We start from the raw sequence: 21,053 nt of genomic DNA, 5'->3' as shown, positions 1-21,053 counted from the left end.
GCCTCTGTCTCCCGAGTGCTGGGATTAAAAGCGGGTGCCACCAATGTCCGGCCGTTTGTTTTATTTTGAGCTGGAAATCTCACTGTGTCTGACAGATCTGGAACACGCTGTATAGATCTTGCTGGCCCCAAACTCACAGAGATATATCTGCCTCTGCCTCTGCCTCTGGAGTACTGGGATTCATATCATGGCCATTTAATAAATGATTTATTTATTAGTACTGGGGGTTGAACCCAGAGTTTCATGTGGCCTTTACCACTAAGTTGAGTTCTCTGGCCTTCTGTTGACAACTAGTCATGTGGACTGTTGGCATTTCCTCAGAGGAGGAGTTGGTGTTGTAAGCAGTTCTGCCTTGATTACACATGACCTTAGTTTCAGGGATAGGTTAGAGTATGTAGGCTGGAGAAGACTAGTAGAGTACTCTATCTGTACATCATCCATGCTAGGTGCAGATTTCTCAGTGTTGCTTCTTTGGAGTCACCCATGCCATATAAGTAAACTTGGTAAATTCTGAGGGCACAGGAGGGTGGTGGCAACTTTGATTTACATTGAAACCTTAGCAGGAGGGGAGTAGACATTCTTGGCAACAAATATTATTACCCATTGTTCCTGCATGTATTCTCATTGTTCAAAACTGTCCATTTTAGATTCCCCATTTAGGGAGTTGGCTTGATAATACCATGATAATGTAATAATGTTATCTGATGAGTAGAAAAATAGTTTCTGAAGTAAAGTGAATAAAGTTTTCTATTTAATATGTCTTTAGGGTTACCTTTGCTAGGATGGTTATAATTAAGATTATGCTGTATTTAGGGATAGAGAGATGGCTCAGCCCTTCTAGAGGACCTGTGTTCCATTCCCAGCATCCATATGACAGCTCAAAACCATCTGTAACTCTAGGTCCACATTTTCGCACACCTTCTTCTGGCTTCCATGGGCACCTGCATGAATATGATGAATATGACACACACACACACACACACACACACACACACACGCAAAGCACCCCTACACAAAATTTTAAAATAAAAAAGATGTTGTTTAGAACCAAAATCGATACAAAGACACTTCCAGAAGAGCAAATAATGCATTGCTTTTACATCTTCCAGAAACGTGTATATACAAGCACATACATGTTTCCTACATACATATTCTCCATTTAAAAAAACACAAATACCATATCGTTAACATTGTTCTATATATTGTTTTTCTCTATGTCACCTCCATCTGGCCTGTAGCTTACTAGGTAGACCAGCATGCCTCTGCTTACCAAGTGCTTTTTAAGCTAATTCTGGAGATTTTTCCTAAATAGCAGGAGTGACGTTGCTTTTTAAAATATGGATTTAAATTTTTTCAATGTGTATTTTTTAAATATGTATTGGTTATATATGTGCATGTCTGCATGCACATGCATGCCACAGTATGCTTGTGGGTGTCAGAGTGTAAGTTGTGGGGGTGGGTTCTGGGGGTCTGGGGGTCAGGTTCTCAGGCTTGTTGGCAAGCACCCTCACCCTAAGAGCCATCTTGTTAACCTTCAGTTGGATAGTTTCCCTTAGATACTATGTCAATTTGCCATGCAGAAGTGTGTGGTTTTCAATTCTTAAATAATCTTGGGAGCTCGGATGTAGTAGTTCAGGTGGTAAAGTCCTTGTGTAGTATATATGAGGTCCAGCATTGGGTTAACATTTTTTTATTCATAACTAACCTCACTATTTAAGCCTAGGCTTACCTCAGAGTAGCTGGCCTCAAACTCAAGATCCTCCTGCCTTAGCCTTCTTGGTGCTGGGATTCCTAGGTATTGTAAGCATGTCATAAACCTTTACTTGTGATGTCTGGGTTTTGATGCATCATTTGAAAAACTCTTTTTTAAAAAATTATACTTAAACTTTAGCATTTCGTGTGTGTGTGTGTGTGTGTGTGTACACATTATCACATCCATTCCCAACTCTACCTTACATGCTTCATCTACTTTTACTCCTCCTCTTCCTCCTGCTTTAAGTGTGTATGTGCCTATGAGTGTTGATGTCTGTGCAGGCCAGAGGTGTAGGATCTCTCTGGAACTGGAGTTAAAGGTGGTTCTGTCCAGTCCACTCCATGTGTGTCCTAGGAACTGAACTTGGATCTTCTGCAAGAGGCTGTATGTGTTCTTAACTGGCGAGACACTTATGATTGGTAAATAGGAAGGAAGACTGTTGATTTTTTTTTTTCTTTAAGTATGCTGCTGTTTTGCTTAAATTGTGTATCAGTTCTCTTGAGTTTTCTAAGGCTTTAGAGTCAGGTATAGAGTCCTGTCATCCACAGACAGGCACTTTGACTTCTTCCTTTCCTCTTTGTGTCCTTTTATTTGCATTTTGTCCTACTGCTCTAAGACCTCTCTTCTAGTGGTGGAGAAAGTGGGCATCCTTGTTTTATCCTAATTTTAGTAGAAATACTTTTGAGGGTCCCTCCCCCCGTTTTATATATGATGTTGGCCATAGTTTGTCATTTGTTTTATTTATTTGGTTCTCTGTGTAGCCTTGACTCTCCTGGTACTAACTCTGTAGACCAGGCTGGCCTCAAACCTGGAGATTTCCCTGCCTCTGCCTCACAAGTGCTGGGATTAAAGGTGTGCACTGCTACTGCCCAGCTCCTTTATTATGTTTATAACATTTACTACTTAAATATTGACTTCTCCCTTATCTCTGGAGTGTACCCAACTTGGTCTTGGTAAATGATCTTTTTTTCTTTTAAAGATTTATTTGTTTTTACATGTGTATGGTTGTTTTCCACATGTGTGTGGGCTCCCCTGGAGACCATAAGATGATACCATCTAGTGTGGGTGTTTAGCACTAAATTCCAGTCCTTTTTGAGAGCAGCAGAAGTTCTTAAATCACTAAACTAGTTTTATGAAATAGTTTAAGAAGAATTGGTGTTAAGTCTTTGAAGATCTGGTGAAGTTCACCATTGAATCCTTTTGTATTGGGTCTCTAGCTGAGAGAGTTTTGGGTTTGTTTTTGTTTGGTTTTTGGTTTTTCAAGACAGGGTTTCTTTGTGTAGCCCTGACTGTCCTGGAACTTGCTCTGTACACCAGACTGACCTCGAACTCAGAGAGATCCACCTGTCTCTGCCTCCTGAGTGCTGAGATTAAAGGCAAGCACCAGAATTTTAATTCCTGTTTTTATCTCACTGTTACAGATATGTTTACATTTCTAAATCTCTTCATTTAAATTGGCAGATCATAATGCATCTAGAAATTGATTTCTTTTAGATTTCTTAATTTAGTGGAATATGTGTTTTTAAGGTAAGACCTAATGATAATCTGAATTCTATTAGTATCCATTGAAATGATTCCCTTTTCAGGTCTGATTTTATTTTGGCCTTCTCTCTTTTGGTTATTTTGGTTAAGGGTTTTTCTATCTTGTTAACCAGTTTTTCTGTCTTTTTAGAGAACTGATTTTTTTCTATCGTTTTATTCATTTTTTAATATTTATTTATGTATTTGGTTTTTCAAGGCAGGGTTTCTCTGTGGCTTTGGAGGCTGTCCTGGAACTCGCTCTTGTAGACCAGGCTGGCCTCAAACTCACAGAGATCCGCCTGCCTCTGCCTCCCGAGTGCTGGGATTAAAGGCCTATGCCACCACCACCCGGCATTTTCTATTGTTTTAAAGAACCAGGTTTGGTTTTTGTTGTTGTTGTTTCATTTTTGGCTCTATATGTTGCTTATGTTTATTTGATTCCTTTTAATTAATTTCTTCCCTAATCTTAATGATCTACTCTTTGGGGATTTCACTTGGTTTTCCTTTTACTGCGTCAAGATATCATTAGGTTGTTTCAGATTTTTCTGTGATGTTTGTTTTTTAATATAAGCATTTAAAACTATAAACTTTCCCTTTAAGGACTGTTTTCCTTGTATCCTGTAGGAGTTGAGAGTATTGTGCTTTCATTTGATTCTAGAATTATTTATCTTTATTTTATATACATTGGTGTTTTGTCGTGGGTGTTGGGTCTCCTGGAACTGTAATTACAGAGAGTTATGAGCTGCCATGTAGGTGCTGGGAATTGAACCCAGGTCTTCTGGAAGAGCGGTGAGTGCTCTTAATCACTGAAGTTATTATTCAGTAATGTGCTGTTTAATCTCCATGAGTTTGTGTCTGCCGTAGGGTTTCTCCTACTCTGTTGTGCTTTGTGTCCTGATGTGTAATCTCTTTTAGAGACAGTTCCATGGACTTCTGAGAAGAATGAATATTCTACAGTGTTTGAATGGGATGGATGTTCTATAGGTAGATGTATGTTAGGACCCTTTTATTTAGGATATCATTTAATTCAGATGTTTCTCTGCTTACTTTTTGTTGGAAACACCTGTCACTTAATGAGAGGTTAAAGTTACCAACTGCCATTGTGCTAGATGAAACTGTGACTTTACATCAGTATAATATTTTATGAAATTGGATGCACCTGTGTTTGGGGCATATGTGTTCAGAATCTTAATGTCTTTTTTTAGTGGAGTGTTCTCTTAATCAGTATAAGGTGACTATCTTTTCTTGATAGTTCTTGTTTGAAGTCTGTTTCATCAGCGATCATTGACGCCAGCTTTATTTCCAGGTCTGCTGGCTTGGAACACCCTTCACACTAGATAGTGTCTGTCTTTTGTGGAAATATGCATCTCTTAAAGGTAGTTTACAGATGGTTTCTGTTTTGGGGCCCAATCTACTAGTCTGTGTCTTTTGATTTAGGAGTTGCAACCATTAATCTTCAGAGTTATTCAAAGGTGTGTGTTGGTGCCTATCATTTTGTTGATTTTGTATTTTTTTTCTTCTTCCTTTCTTGCTATTATACTAGCATGATTTATTCTTTCCTGTGACTTCATGGGTGAACTTTTCTAAAGGATCCCTTCAAAGATTTTCTATAGAATTTCCTTTAGCCTGTTTATTATTATTATTATTATGAAATGTTATTTTTCTTTCAGTTGTGACAGTTTTGCTGAGCATAGTAGTAGTTTTGTTGGCAGTTGTCTCTTAGAACTTCAGTACATCTGTCCTGGCATTTAAAGTTTCAGCTGAATAGTCTGCTCTTAGTCTACTAGGCCTGCTGTGTGTGCCTTTGCTTGTCTGCCTTTATTCTGTGTACTTAGAGCTTTAGTTACAGTATGGCGAGGGAGGTAACTTTTCTGGTCTGTTTAGTGTCCTGAATGCCTCCTGTATCTGGATTGGCAACTCTTTTCCTGACTCTTGAAAATTATCTGTTCCCATACTTTTAAGAATGCTTCCCATGCCTTCATGGATGCTTCCCCTTCTATACCTACTGTTCATAGATTTGGTCTTTCTCAGCATCAGTATTTTGCAATTTCAACTTTAAATGCTGCATCTTAGATATATTTGGCAAAGACCTCATTTAAAGGCATTATTGTAGAGCTTTCCGTATGTTAAGTAAAACTCAGTAAACATGCTGGGTGGTGGTGGCGCACACCTTTAATCTCAGTGCTCAGGAAGCAGAGGCAGGAGGATCTGTGAATTCAAGGCTAGCCTGGTCTACAGAGTGCGTTACAAGACTGCCAGAACTACACAGAGAAACCCTTTCTTGAAACACCCTCCCCCCAAAGTAAATCAGCATGAATTATAGAAACTGCAGAAAAACAAAAAGTTTTCTACTGCTTATAAATGCCATTTTGAGTGTAAGAGTTTAAAATGCATAGATCTATACAAGAGTACTCCCCTTTCATGGCATCCCTTTTTAAATTTATTTACGTATTTATTTATTTATTGGGTTTTTCGAGACAGGGTTTCTCTGTAGCTTTGGAGGCTGTCCTGGAACTCACTTTGTAGACCAGGCTGGCCTCAAACTCACAGAGATCCGCCTGCCTCTGCCTCCCGAATGCTGTGATTAAAGGCGTGCGCCACCAACGCCCGGCTTTAAATTTATTTTTTTTAAGATTTATTTTTATTTTATGTGCGTTGGTATCCTCTGTGTGAGGTTGTTGGATCCCTTGGAACTAGGGATGTGGAACCTGCCATGTGGTTGCTGTGAATTGAACTTAGGTCCTCTGGAAGAGCAGCCAGTGCTCTTAACCAATGAGCCATCTCTCCAGCCACCATGGCATCCGTTTTTACTTCATATGCATGTTATTGGCTATGCTATAGGGCTTAATTGCTAAAGCATTAAAAGGCAACTATATAGGGAAGTGTGATCTCTGCAGCCTCTGTTCTGTGTGGTTCTGGTGCGCGAGAAAGGGAAGGGACCCTTGCATTCTCTTTTCTTCCTTCTAGTACAGAATGTATAGAAAAATTTTTCTTCATTCCAACTTTGTAGAAAATCTCTTACTCTTATTTATTTATTTATTTATTTTGCATTGCATGTGTGTGTTGGACAGTAGCATTCACAATAAAGCACAATAGACACTGAATCCCATTTTCAACAAAAATTGTGAATTTCATCTCGTTCTTTATCCACTTCTTTTTTTATATGGGTGGTTTGCAGAATACTATTGAAGATAAAAGCCAAAATAGGGGAGCATGGTAGCTTTTCATTTTAAATTCTGTTGATTATAATTGAGGAATTATGGCAGAGATTATCAAACAAGTTGAAACTTTCCTAAGTATAGTTAATAGTAACCTTAGGTTTTTTGTTTGTTTGTTTGTCCCGATCTTGAGAATTAAGCTACCTAAATTTAAGAAGTAAATTTAAGTTTACTAAATTGAGGGGTGAGAAAAGTAGCTCATTGGTTAAAAGCATTTTCTGCTATTGCAAGGACCCATGTTTGGTTCTTAGCACATATATGGCTGCTCACAACCATCTGCACTCCAGTGCCACCTTTGGGCTCTATGGGTATCAGATGCACACATGCCACAATCGTATATATATGCAGGCCAATATTCATAAAGATAAATTCAGTTCTAAATAGAAAGATTAGTAAAGTGCTACATTTAAAAAGGGTAAATAGCCAGCTGATACAATAAAGGAAGAGAATGTGTGGGGTGGGGCATTTAAAGATTTATATCTCCGTGTCTGAACTCTTCCCTCACCCTCCCATGTGGACTCAAGTCTCTATTTCCATTGCATATATTTTTGTTTTGAAACTATACTGTAAGATACTACTTGTTTTTCTCTCACCTGAGAGTTAAGGTGATTTTCTTTTCAGTTTTTACATTTCATTGTCAGCAGCCCTCTTTCTCACTGTCCAGGCCTAGCTGGTTGTTGGTCCTGGGGTTGAAGACTGATGTGTCAATTCCATTTGTGACCAGGGTATTTCCCATGTACTATTTGTTTGGTTTCCCAGTTCACTTTTTCTTGTCATTTTGGTTGTGGGCCTTGGCTTTTTACTGCTGAGCCATCTCTCCAATCCTCACTTTTTTTAGAGTGTGGAATGGAAAGGATATCTGCTTGTGTCCTAATTGTCATTTTTTTCATAGTGTACATAATGGAAGTATGAGGTCTATGAGTGTTTGATTGTTTTTGCTAATGGAAGTCTTCATTGAACCAAATTGATAAAAGGCATAGCTTCTTTGGTGCCAGAGAATTAAGCCTAAAAATCATCACTTTAGCTCAATAATTCACATGTTAATTTTTGTAACTGTCTAGTCATATCTCTTATTTCATTGTAATGACTTGTTAATTATTCCAGATCTGCTCATATACAGATGACTGAGTAAGTGCACATTACTAATTATTTCTGAAATAGAGCTGTATGGTATTAAATGAAGACTTCTGAGGGGAGACTCTAGAATTCCTGTATGGTAACAAATCTGAGAGAGAGGGAGGGAGGGAGGGAGGGAGGGAGGGAGGGAGGGAGGGAGGGAGAGAGAGAGGAGAGAGAGGAGAGAGAGAGGGAGAGAGAGGAGACAGGAGAGAGAGAGAGTGTGTGTGTGTGTGTATTTGTTTGTTTGTTTTGGGGGTACATGTGCCACAGTGTGTGGACCAGGTTCAGAGGGGAACATTGTAGAGTTAGTGCTCTCCTCAAAGCTTTATGTGGATTCTGGGCATGGACCTTGGGTCATTTGCAAGTTGCTAAGCCAGTTTGCTACCTCCAAACCTCGGATCTTTTATGAAATGTGACATATAGAGAGACATGGTAGAATATATAATGAAACAGAATTTTCCTGTCTGATCTTACCTTGTAAGTCAATCCATGCCTGAATACACAATTCTATATTATTACAACTCTTTGACAACTAGTCACTATAAGGTCTCAGGTTTGCAAGGGGGATATGGAGTCCCTTTGGTTAAGAGATTTATTAGGAGCGTTAGTAATGCCATACATAGGTAAACATGCAACACGGTAGTAACTCTTAGGAGACTTCAAGCTCAAAATTGAGAATCCCTCCTTTTGGGTTTCAAAAGAGAGAGGTTCCATACAGTGTGGTTGGCTGATGAGTAGACTATAGTATGTACTTGTGTGGAGATGGAGAGATTGCTCAGTGGCTAAAAGCATTTTCTGTGCTTCGAGAGAACCTAAGTTTGGTTCCCAGCTTTCATGTTTGATGCCTTATTCTGTGGTATCTGACACCCTCTTCTGCCCTCCACAGGCCCTTACTTACAGGTACAAACCAACACATACATATTCATAAATAAAAATAAAATCCTTTAAAAAATATGTGCTTGTAATCAGGTTGATTCTGATTCTTGGTCAGCCGGGCAAAGGGAGAAGGCCTGCATTTTGAGTAAGCAATGTGTGAGCTCAGAATGTGGGAAAGTAGGGAGGAGGCCAATTTAGTCAATGCATGTTTATCGTATGGGATGTGCAAGCAGTCACTCCTGAGAAACCAAAGTCTGCTGGTCTGATGCTTGCACACAGAATCAGCTGTGAGGGTGGAAAGAGAAAGAAGCTCCTGCAGATGAGTATGGTCTAAGTGGTCCTGGGCCCAAACCTAATGGTCACATAGGGTGTCTTAGTCACTATTCTGTTGCTGGGTAGAAACACCATGACCAAGACAACTCTCATAAAAGAAAACATTTAATTGGGGGGGCTTGCTTACAGTTTTAGAGGCTTAGTCCATTATCATCATGGCAAGGAGCCTGGCAGCAGGCAGGCAAGTGTGTTGCTGGAAAAGTAGCTGAGAGCTACATCCTAATCCACAGGCAGAGAGGCAGAGAAAGAGCCTGATCTGGCATGGATTTTTGAAACCTCAAAGCCCACCCTCAGTGAAAGATTTGATTACTTCTAATCTTTCTAATCCTTCTCAAACAGTCATCACTCCCTAATGACTAAGCCTTGAAATATATGAGCCAACGGGGGCCATTCTTACTCAAACCGCCACGTAGGGATTCCTAGAGGAACATGCTCAAAGACCAGATTAAACCAGAAATGTGCTCTTGTGATCATTTTTCATGTTGGGAATAAGTTACAAAAAGGAATCTAAGGCTAGAGTGATGGCTGTGCAGTTTTAAAAACGTAGTGCTCTACCAGAGAACCAGAATTCAGATCCCTGAACTCACATTGGGCTTCAAGGAATCTGAAAGTCATTTCTAACCTCTCTGGGCATCTACACACTGAATTCAAACAAACAAACAGAACCGGGTATGTTGACAAACCTATTATCCCAGAAAGATCGTAAGTTACATGCCAACCTGGATTACATATAAATATCCTATCTCAACCCCCCCCAAAGCCTTTTTTTGTATGTGGTAGGGGTAGGAGACTTTCTCTTAGTTAAATTATATAGCAAGAAAAATTTGCTATTGAAGTTACATATAATAATTTACAAATTGTTACTGACATTTTTTTATTATAGTATTTTCCGAAGAAATGAAATTACCTCTGCTAGTTTTGGCTTACTCTTTTGAGACAAGGTTAGAAAAGTACATTGTACAGTGTGTAAAGGCACTTGTGAGTGGAGTTCCATTTCCTGGAACCCACATGAAGATAGAAAGAACACTGACCCCACAACTGTCCTCTGGCCTCCACAAATATGCATGTTCCCGTTAACTTGAGCACCCTGAGCACATGCTCTTCTGAGCTACGTTTCCAGTTCTTTGTTCTTTTTTTTTTTTTTTTTTTTTGAGACAGGGTTTCTCTGTATTGTTTTGGAGGCTTGTCCTGGAACTCGCAGAGATCCGCCTGCCTCTGCCTCCTGAGTGCTGGGATTAAAGGCGTGCACCACCAACGCCCAGCTCAGCTCTTTGTTCTTAACTTGTCAGATTTACTTGGTTAGTTACTTATCAATATATTGAACAATATTTCAAAATATCCTCTCTCTGTGTGTGTTTTGTGTGCGTATGTGTTAGGTAGGCATACTTACCTGGGCACACACGTTTCAAGGTCAGAAGCTTTAGCTCTTCACCTAGTTTTTTTATGGTCTCTCCGTGAAACTGAAGCTTACAGCAAATCCCCAGGATCCACCTGTCTTTGCCTCCAGTGCTGTTATAGGTGTACATCTAGCTTTTACATGGGTGCTGAAATCTAGATTCAGGTCTTAGTGTTTATACAGCCAGCGCTTCACTCACTGAGCCATCTCCCAAGTCCTTTTTTTTTTTTTTTTGTTTTGTGAAGCATGACCTTACTCTATAGCCTAGTATTGGTTAATTCAAATGCACAGCAATCCTCCTGCCTCAGCCTTCCATATATCAGACATTATAGACATTATTGCCACACCCAACTCAAAATACTTTCTGTAGTATTATTGATTTGTAGTTAGACAGAGTTGCTTCTATTATTTTTGATATTTAGAAATTGGGGGTATTTTTTTATAACATTTAACCATACAAAATAACTTTCAGAGAAAAAGTCATAAAATAAATTAAGTTACTGGGCTTGGCGACCCCAGCAATCAGAAGGCAGATGATGCAGGTAGATCTCTGAGTTCAAGGATAGCCTGTTCTACAAAGCTAGTTCTCAAAAAATCAAAAGTTAGCTGGAGAGGTAACTCGTTGTTTGGCTCTTCCAAAGAACCTGGATTCAATTCCCAGCACACACACATTGGCTCACAACAATTGGTGACTCTAATTTCAGAGGCTCTGACTCTTTTCTAGTGTCCACAGGCCACATCAGATGTACGTGTTATACACAGACAACAGGGAACCAAAACATATACACACAAAAATTAAATTATGTATTTTTTTTTTAGACAAGGTCTCTCGATGTGCTGACTGTCCGAGAGCTTGCTATGTAGACCAGGCTGACCTCAAACTCCAGAGATTTTTACTGCCCCTGCCTCCAGAGTCCTGGAATTAAAGCCATATACCACCATACGAAACACTAAAATAATTTTTTTAAGAAACCAAATAAAATGCCCAGTGCTGGTGACTCATGCCTTTAATCCAAATATTCAGGAGGCAGAGGCCAGTCTGGTCTATAGGGTAAATTCCAGTACAGCCAGGGCTACACAGAGAAACCCTGTCTTTTACCCCCTCAAACCAAATAAATAATAAATTAGATATGTAATACAAAATGACAGTGTCTCAACCACACTTTTTTTGTGTTTTTGTTTTGTTTGTTTGTTTTTTGAGACAGGGTTTCTCTGTGGCTTTGGAGGCTGTCCTGAACTAGCTTTTATAGACCAGGCTGGTCTCGAACTCACAGAGATCCACCTGCCTCTTCCTCCCGAGTGCTGGTATTAAAGATGTGCGTCACCAACACCTGTCTCAACCACACACACACACACACACACACACACACACACACACACACACACACACGTGTTAGTTTTCTTTTTTGTTAGTGTTTTTGGTGCTGGTGCCAAGCATGTCAACCTGAGTTTAAACATTGGAAACCATATAGTAAAATTCCTTCATATTATCCTAACCTCCATAAACATATACACAGTAAATAAATAATAAATTAAAAATAGCCTATATTCATATGTTGTTAGAAGATGATAATAGAAAATATCAATTTACTTTGTCAAACCACAAAGATGTATATAAAATAAGTATGTAGGTTTATATGATTGACTGTCAACAAAGAAAATATCTTAAGCCAAAAGTGGTTATAAATGCCATGGGAAACTGACACAGGCAGATCACTGAGTTTAGGCCTTGTCTCAAAAAATGAAAAACAGACAAATACTGATAATATTTGTTATAGTTGTAGATGAGCTAACAAAAAGTACCATTAGTATACTTTTGTTTTTGTTTTACATTCACGGTGGGGTGGGGTGTCTGTATGTTGTTACTTACCTGCTCTACTATGAAGAGGTCTGGGGACAACTAATGGAGCTGATTTTCTTTTTCTGCTTTGTGAGTTCTCTAGGGATTAAACTCAGGTTGCCAAGCTTGGTGTCAAGTACATTTAACCAGTGACCCATCATCTTGCCAGATAGATCTTTTTGTTGTTGCCATGAGTTGGCTTTTAGAGACATTCTTGCTGTATAGCTAGCTCAGTTTGGCCTTGAACTCACTTAACAGTCTGGGCTCAAACTCATAGCCTCCCAAGTGTTGAGGATATAGGCATGTACCATTATGTTCCACTTAACAGTTTCTTAAAAAGATTTTCCTGAGGCTAGAGAAATGATTTAGTGTTGCAAGTGCTTGCTGCTCTTCCAGAGCACCTTAGTTTCTTTCCCAGCTTGAAACTCTTGTTCCAGGAAATCGTCTGGCTTCTGTGAGCACCTACACGAGTGTCATGCATGTTCACAAACACACATACACCCAATCCTAAAAAAATTTTATTTGCTCTGTGTGTGTGTGTGTGTGTGTGTGTGTGTTAGAGAGGAGAGAGAGAGAGCAAGAGAGAGATGCAATTTGTTGGATTATGTGAAATTAAAGTGTTATAAGATTTGTTCTCTCTGAAATCTTTTTCTTGTTCAAACTTTAGGACCCTTCAAAACTGTTTAAGAAAGCAGGTGATGCTACAGCCATGGAATGCCAATCTGAAGACAGTATTCATCTTCATTCAACAGGAGAAAATAATCCTTTGTCTAAGAAGCTTTCTCCAGTACATTCACAAGTGGCAGATTACATTAATGCAGCACCATCTCTTGTTGGCAGTCGGGACGCGGATATAAAGGACAGAGCATTACTTAATGGAGGAACTAGTGTAACAGAAAAGTTGGCACAGCTCATTGCTACCTGTCCTCCTTCCAAGTCTTCCAAGACAAAACCGAAGAAGTTAGGAACTGGCACTACAGTAGGATTGGTTAGCAAGGAGTTAATCAGGAAACCAGGTGTTGGCTCTATAGCTGGAATAATTCATAAGGACTTAATTAAAAAGCCAACTCTTAGCACAGCAGTTGGGTTGGTAACTAAAGATCCAGGGAAAAAGCCTATGTTCAATGCAGCAGTAGGACTGATTAGTAAAGACTCTGTGAAAAAATTGGGAACTGGCACTACAACGGTATTCATTAATAAAGACTTAGGCAAAAAGCCAGGGACTATCACTACAGTAGGATTGCTGAGCAAAGATTCAGGAAAGAAGCTAGGAATTGGTATTGTTCCAGGTTTAGTGAATAAAGAGTCTGGCAAGAAATTAGGACTTGGCACCGTAGTTGGACTGGTTAATAAAGAGTTGGGAAAGAAATTGAGTTCTACGGTTGGCCTAGTGACCAAGGATGTTACGAAGAAGATTGTAGCAAGTTCAGCAATGGGACTGGTTAATAAGGACATTGGAAAGAAATTAGTGAGTTGTCCTATGGCAGGACTTGGCAGTAAAGATGCCTTAAACCTTAAATCTGAAGCACTGCTCCCCACTCAGGAACAACTTAAGGCTTCTTGTGGCACAAACATCAATAACCATGAAAGTCAAGAACTTCCTGAGTCCCTGAAAGACAGTGCTACCAGCAAAGCTTTTGAGAAGAATGCTCTGCGGCATAGTAAAGAAAGCTTGCTGGAAAAGTTTTCAGTCCGAAAAGAAATTACTAGTTTGGAGAAGGAAATATATAATGAAGGAACATGCATACAGCAAGACAACTTCTCATCCAATGAAAGGGGAGCCTTTGAGAGCTCAAAGCATGAAAAGCAACCTCCTGTATATTGCACTTCTCCAGACTTTCAAATGGGAGGTGCCTCTGATGCGTCCACAGCTAAGTCTCCCTTTGGTGCAGTAGGAGAAAGCAATCTTCCTTCCCCGTCACCTACTGTATCTATTAATCCTTTAAGCAGAAGTCCCCCTGAAACTTCTCCACAGTTGGCTCCAAACCCATTGCTTTTAAATTCTACCGCAGAACAAATGGAAGACATTTCTGAGTCTGTTGGGAAGAACCAGTTTTCAGCTGAAAGTACTCACTTGAATGTTGGTCATAGATTATTAAATCATAGCATAAGTATTGACTGTAAAGGAATTGATAAAGAAATCAATGAATCAAAAAATACACATCTAGATATTGCTAGAATAAGTTCTTCCTTGGGTAAAAAGCCAAGTTTGGCTTCTGACTCTGCTATTCATACCATTACTCCTTCAGTTGTTAACTTTACTAGTTTATTTAGTAACAAACCTTTTTTAAAACTTGGTGCAGTAACTGCATCAGACAAACACTGCCAAGTTGCTGAAAGCCTAAGCACTAGTTTCCAGTCCAAGCCATTAAAAAAAAGAAAAGGAAGAAAATCTCGGTGGACTAAAGTGGTGGCAAGAAGCACATGCCGGTCTCCAAAAGGACTAGAATTAGAAAGATCTGAACTTTTTAAAAATGTTTCATGTAGCTCATTATCAAATAGTTCTGAGCCAGCTAAGTTTATGAAAAATATTGGAGCATCGTCTTTTGTCGATCATGACTTCCTTAAACGCCGATTGCCAAAGTTGAGTAAGTCTACAGCTCCATCTCTTGCTCTCTTAACTGACAGTGAAAAACCATCTCATAAATCTTTTATTGCTCACAAACTGTCCTCCAGTATGTGTGTCACTAGTGATCTTTTGTCGGATATTTATAAGCCCAAACGAGGAAGACCTAAATCCAAGGAAATGCCTCAGCTAGAAGGTCCACCTAAAAGGACTTTAAAAATACCTGCCTCTAAAGTTTTTTCTTTACAGTCTAAAGAAGAACAAGAACCCCCAATTTTACAGCCGGAAATTGAAATTCCTTCTTTCAAACAAAGTTTGTCTGTATCTCCTTTTCCGAAAAAGAGAGGCAGGCCTAAGAGGCAGATGAGATCTCCGGTGAAGATGAAGCCACCTGTACTGTCAGTGGCTCCATTTGTTGCCACTGAAAGTCCCAGTAAGCTAGAGTCTGAAAGTGAAAACCATAGGAGTAGCAGTGATTTCTTTGAGAGTGAGGAGCAGCTTCAGGACACAGATGACTTAGAAGATAGTCATAGGCAAAGTGTCTGTAGTATGAGTGACCTTGAGATGGAACCAGAAAAAAAAATTAGCAAGCGAAACAATGGACAATTAATGAAAACAATTATCCGAAAAATAAATAAAATGAAGACTTTAAAGAGAAAAAAACTGTTGAATCAGATTCTTTCAAGTTCTGTAGAATCCAGTAATAAAGGAAAAGTACAATCTAAACTTCATAATACAGTATCAAGTCTTGCTGCCACATTTGGCTCTAAATTGGGCCAACAAATAAATGTCAGCAAGAAAGGAACCATTTATATAGGGAAGAGAAGGGGCCGAAAACCAAAAACTGTCTTAAATGGCCTTCTTTCTGGTAGCCCTGCCACCCTTGCTGTGCTTGAACAAACAGCCCAGCAGGCGGCTGGGTCAGCTCTAGGACAGATCCTTCCCCCTTTACTGCCTTCACCTGCTGGGAGCTCTGAGATCCTCCCATCACCTATTTGCTCTCAGTCTTCTGGGACTAGTGGAGGTCAGAGCCCTGTTAGTAGTGATGCAGGCTTTGTTGAGCCTAGCTCAGTGCCATATTTGCATATGCACTCCAGACAGGGCAGTATGATTCAGACTCTTGCAATGAAGAAAGCTTCCAAGGGGAGGAGGCGATTATCTCCTCCTACTTTGTTGCCAAATTCTCCTTCTCATTTGAGTGAACTCACATCCTTGAAAGAAGCTACTCCTTCCCCAATTAGTGAGTCTCATAGTGATGAGACCATTCCCAGTGATAGTGGCATTGGGACAGATAATAACAGCACATCAGACAGGGCAGAGAAGTTTTGTGGACAGAAAAAGAGGAGACATTCTTTTGAACACATTTCTCTGATTCCCCCTGAAACCTCTACTGTCCTAAACAGTCTTAAGGAAAAGCATAAACACAAATGTAAGCGCAGGAGTCACGATTACCTCAGCTATGACAAGATGAAAAGACAAAAGCGAAAACGAAAAAAGAAATATCCCCAACTTCGAAATAGGCAAGATCCAGACTTCATGGCAGAGCTAGAGGAGCTAATAAGTCGTCTAAGTGAAATTCGGATCACTCATCGAAGTCATCATTTTATTCCCCGAGACCTCCTGCCAACTATTTTTCGAATCAACTTTAATAGTTTCTATACGCATCCTTCTTTTCCCTTAGACCCTTTGCACTACATTAGGAAGCCTGATTTAAAAAAGAAAAGAGGGAGGCCCCCTAAGATGAGAGAGGCAATGGCAGAAATGCCTTTTATGCACAGCCTTAGTTTTCCTCTGTCTAGTACTGGATTTTACCCTTCTTATGGCATGCCTTATTCTCCTTCACCCCTTACAGCTGCTCCAATAGGGTTAGGTTATTATGGAAGGTATCCCCCCACTCTTTATCCACCGCCTCCATCTCCTTCATTCACCACTCCACTGCCGCCTCCTTCCTATATGCATGCTGGTCATTTATTGCTCAATCCTACCAAATATCATAAGAAAAAGCATAAGCTCCTTAGACAGGAGGCTTTTCTTACAACCAGCAGGGCTCCTCTCCTTTCCATGAGCACCTACCCCAGCGTACCTCCCGAGATGGCTTATGGTTGGATGGTGGAGCACAAACACAGACATCGTCACAAACACAGAGAACACCGTTCTGAACAGCCCCAGGTTTCCATGGACACTGGCTCTTCCAGATCTGTCTTGGAATCTTTGAAACGTTACCGATTTGGAAAGGATGCTGTTGGAGAGCGATACAAGCATAAGGAAAAGCACAGATGTCACATGTCTTGCCCTCATCTGTCTCCCTCAAAGAGCTTAATAAACAGAGAAGAACAGTGGGTTTCTCGAGAGCCTTCAGAATCAAGTTCTTTAGCCTTGGGATTGCAAACACCTTTACAAATTGACTGCTCAGAAAGTTCCCCAAGTTTGTCCCTTGGAGGATTTACTCCCAATTCTGAGCCAGCCAGCAGTGATGAACATATGAACCTTTTTACAAGTGCAATAGGCAGCTGCAGAGTTTCAAACCCTAACTCCAGTTGCCGGAAGAAATTAACTGACAGCCCTGGACTCTACCCTGTACAAGATACTGCACTAAATCGGCCTCACAGAAAGGAGCCCCTGCCTTCCAGTGAAAGGGCAATACAGACATTGCCAGGTAAGAGGATTATTTTGTTGTCTGTTATTTGTGTTACAGTAATAAATTATTTTCTCACTGGTTTCTGGATTCATGTACTTGATCTTTTTATTAAGTTTGTGCTTTGTTTTTGTTTTTATAAGTATATTTTGAAATCTCCAAAGTTTTGTTTTCCTTATATGTAATAAGTAAGGAATATCTTTGTACTATGATTTATTTATTTGTTTGTTTATTGACAAACATTAAAAAAAGAACTTTGGAAACCAGGAAAAATGCTCTGATTTTTGCATAAAAGCTTATGTTTCATTCCTTCATCTAGAAATGACTCAGACACTTGTTAGCAGTAGGTAGTACTTATTGTATGCTAGTTAAGTAGTCATAAATGCTTCTATGTTACACAAAATTCCCATGTCTGAATAAAAATTTAACCTTTGAAAACTTTCAGAACCAAGAATTGACTCAGTATTCAGAGAGGTTTTATGTTCTATATTACTGTTAGGTATCTTCATCAAAGTTATTTCATTCAGATATAAAAGGACATGGAACATAGCTAAATCATTCATTGTAGCTCTTAAAGAAATGTTTTTTGAGACTAGAAAAGGTGGAAATGAAACTGAAATCATTGCTTATGCAAATAAAGGATACCATAACTTAAAAATTACTGTGATCTTTTTTTAAAAAGATTTATTTGTTCATTATTTTATATATATGAGTGCTCTATTTCAATGTATACCTGCAGGCCAGAAGAGGACACCAGATTTTATTACAGATGATTGTGAGTCACCGTGTAGGTGCTGGGAATTGAACTCAGGTCCTCTGGAAGAGCAACTAGTGTTCTTATCCTCTTAACCATCTCTGTAGCCCCCTACTATGATCTTTAAAGGGTTTGTAAATGAACTGTAAAGTCTTGATGCTGTGAGTAAATTTTATACCTGTGTATTTGTGTCTGATTTTTCTAAAGATAACTTGGGCAGGAACATTAGAGCTGAGTGCCTCTGAGTGCTCACCATAGTGAGCAAAGCAAAGGGTCTTTAATTTCTATTCTCATTCCTTTAAAAGGGTAAAAATTTGTGTATAAAAAAAACAAATCAAAACCCAGAAACAAGTGGGGTTTTTTTCTAATTTTCTTTATTCACAGACTTTGAAAATCCAATCTGTCATAATGGAAAAGACAATTTTACTTCTTTTGGTTTTTTCGAGACAGGGTTTCTCTATGGCTTTGGAGGCTGTCCTGGAACTAGCTCTTGTAGACCAGGCTGGCCTCGAACTCACAGAGATCCGCCTGCCTCTGCCTCCCGAGTGCTAGGATTAAAGGCTCAGCACTAAAGACTTCTATAGCTACTCTTGCAGATGGCCCAGGATTGATTTAGAGCCCTTACGTAGCAACTCAGCCTGTAGCTCCAGCTCCAGGGGATCTTTACACCCTCCTCTCTCCTCTCCTCTCCTCTCCTCTCCTCTCCTCTCCTCTCCTCTCCTCTCCTCTCCTCTCCTCTCCTCTCCTCTCCTCTCCTCTCCTCTCCTCTCCTCTCCTCTCCCTCCCCTCCCCTCCCTCCCCTCCCCTCCCCTCCCCTCCCCTCCCCTCCCTCCCCTCCCCTCCCCTCCCCTCCCCTCCCCTCTTCTCCTCTCTTCTCTTCTCCATAGGCACGAGGCATGCAAGTGGTACACAGACATACTCAAATACTTAAAAATAAAATTTTATTTTTGTTCTGTTTCGAGGCAGGGTTTCTATGTAGCTTTGGCTGTTGTAAAACTGTGTAGACCAGTCTGGCTTTAAACTCAGAGAGTACTCACTTTCTCTGCCTCCCTAGTGCTGGGATCAAAGTCATGTGCCATCACCACACCCTCACTAAAATATTTCTTTGTATGTTTGTTTGTTTATATTTTTGAGGTTGGGTCTCACTATGTAGCGCTGGCTGTCCTGGAACTCGGAGAACCCACCTTCCTCTAGTGAGGGCTGGGAATAACGGTGCTCAACCACCACACCTGGCTCAGGAATATTTTTGTCTCTTTGTTTTTAATTTCTTATTAGGTTCCCTACATTTACACCTCATCCAGTATTTCTGTTCTAATGCAGAGGAAAATACTTCTGTAACCAGTTTTATTTGGCAGATTACTTTTTTTACTAATATTTAACCAATGCTAGTTTTTTTTTGGTGGGGGTTGTTTGTTTGTTTTTGTTTTTTCTGAAGTAGTCCTGGCTGTTCCAGAACCTTCTCTCTAGACCAGGCTGGCCTAGAATTCAGAAATCCACCTGTCTCTGCCACCCAAGTGCTGGTATTAAAGGCATGTGCCACCACTGCCTGGCTACCAATGCTAGTTTTTGAATAGCAAATATTTGCTGGGTGTTGTACTTTTGGAGCCCTTGTTTATAATAGGAATTGGGATACACAGTTTATTTTTCTGTGCAAGAGAATGATAATAACAAAAATTGTATTACGTTTCCTTATTGTGAAGTTGGGTATAGTAGTTCATGTCTATAATCCTAGTACATGGGAAACAGAAGCAGGGAGATTAGAAGTTAAAGGCTAGCCTAGTCTATATAACAAATTCCAGGCCAGGCAGGGCTTTATGGTATGAGCCTATCTCCAAAGAACAAGAAAAGAGAAAGTTTCATTTTTTTTGTGATAAAATGTATAAAAGAGGGACTATAGTATGGATTATATAAAGTGAAGGGCATAATTCAGAGAATGACTTCCTCAGAAAAAGACCTAAAATAAAATAGGACACTTAGCATGAGCAACAGTTAGCTGGGGAAGCAGAATCCTGTACTTTTATTTACTCATTAATTTTTTCATTCACTTATTGAATTTCAAAACATTAGCACTGTTCTAGTTATTGACATGTAATAGTGAACGAAGATCTGATGTCTGGCTGCTTTTTTTTTCCATGTAGTGAAGGAAGTCAGATGGTAGAGGGGTAAGTAAATACATAATGCCATAATTGAGAGTGTAGTGTTGTTTGTATTGCAGAATAACTAGAGGGAGAATAAGTGGTGAGAGAGAGTTACTTACCTACACAGTTAACACAACTTAAGGATAAGAAAGTTGGGATGAGAAAAGTAGGGTGAAAAGCATATTTTAAACACCCTGAACTGGAAAGAAACTCTAAACTGCTGAGCCATTTCTCCAGCCCCAAGAGTAAGACTTAGTGTTCTGAAGGAGAAAAAGGGAGGAGACAATGTCTTTGGGACATATAGTTGAATCGTACTGAGACTAAGTTAAAATACCTGTTACACAGAGGAGACAGATAGGAAGAAGATCTAAGGAAATTGGAGAGATGGCTCAGTGGTTAACACCACTTGCGGCTTTTGTGGAGGACCTGGATTTGGTTTCCAGCACCCACACATTAACACATAGCTGTGATTTACCCTTCTTGCTCTCTTATAAGACATACAGATTTATATCTCAAAAGAGAAGTTAAGATAGATGTAGTGGCATTTACCTTTAGTCCCAAACACAGGAGTCTAAGGTTTAAGACCAGCCTAGCATATGCATATATATTGAGGCAGAGGGCAAAGATACAACTCTGTTGTCTCCTACAGCAACCTCAGTAGTTGTTTTTATGAAAAAATTTTTAAGGCCTGTTTTATTTCTTAATGTTTTTAAAGACAGGATTTACACCTTACCACCTCCCTCCATCCTATGAGATTTTAATAGGTGGGTGACTGTGGAGTTGTCTTGGATGGGGGTCCAAGCCTGTAGAGTGTAGTCTTCCCACCAGCCTGGTTCCAGAGCAGCATCAGTCCCAAATGAACACACAGGAGCTATATTAATTATTAAGCCGTTGGCCATTTGCT

General features: G+C 39.8%; 1 protein-coding gene across 5 annotated transcripts in view; it reads left to right on the top strand.

The window, feature by feature from the left end:
* Ash1l (ASH1 like histone lysine methyltransferase) overlaps positions 1-21,053 on the top strand; it is a 139,155-nt gene that overhangs the window by 21,986 nt on the left and 96,116 nt on the right. For all 5 annotated transcript variants that reach the window (XM_040752421.1, XM_040752420.1, XM_040752419.1 and 2 more), the window contains exon 3: positions 12,724-17,278. In XM_040752421.1, the coding sequence (XP_040608355.1) occupies positions 12,724-17,278 (4,555 nt within the window). The remainder of the gene's footprint in view (positions 1-12,723; positions 17,279-21,053) is intronic.

The sequence above is a fragment of the Mesocricetus auratus genome, unplaced genomic scaffold (assembly GCF_017639785.1).
Source record: "Mesocricetus auratus isolate SY011 unplaced genomic scaffold, BCM_Maur_2.0 Super-Scaffold_100009, whole genome shotgun sequence".
Lineage (NCBI taxonomy): Eukaryota > Metazoa > Chordata > Mammalia > Rodentia > Cricetidae > Mesocricetus > Mesocricetus auratus.
Note: the sequence above shows the minus strand (reverse complement) of the source record. Positions and strands in the feature narration are given on the sequence as shown.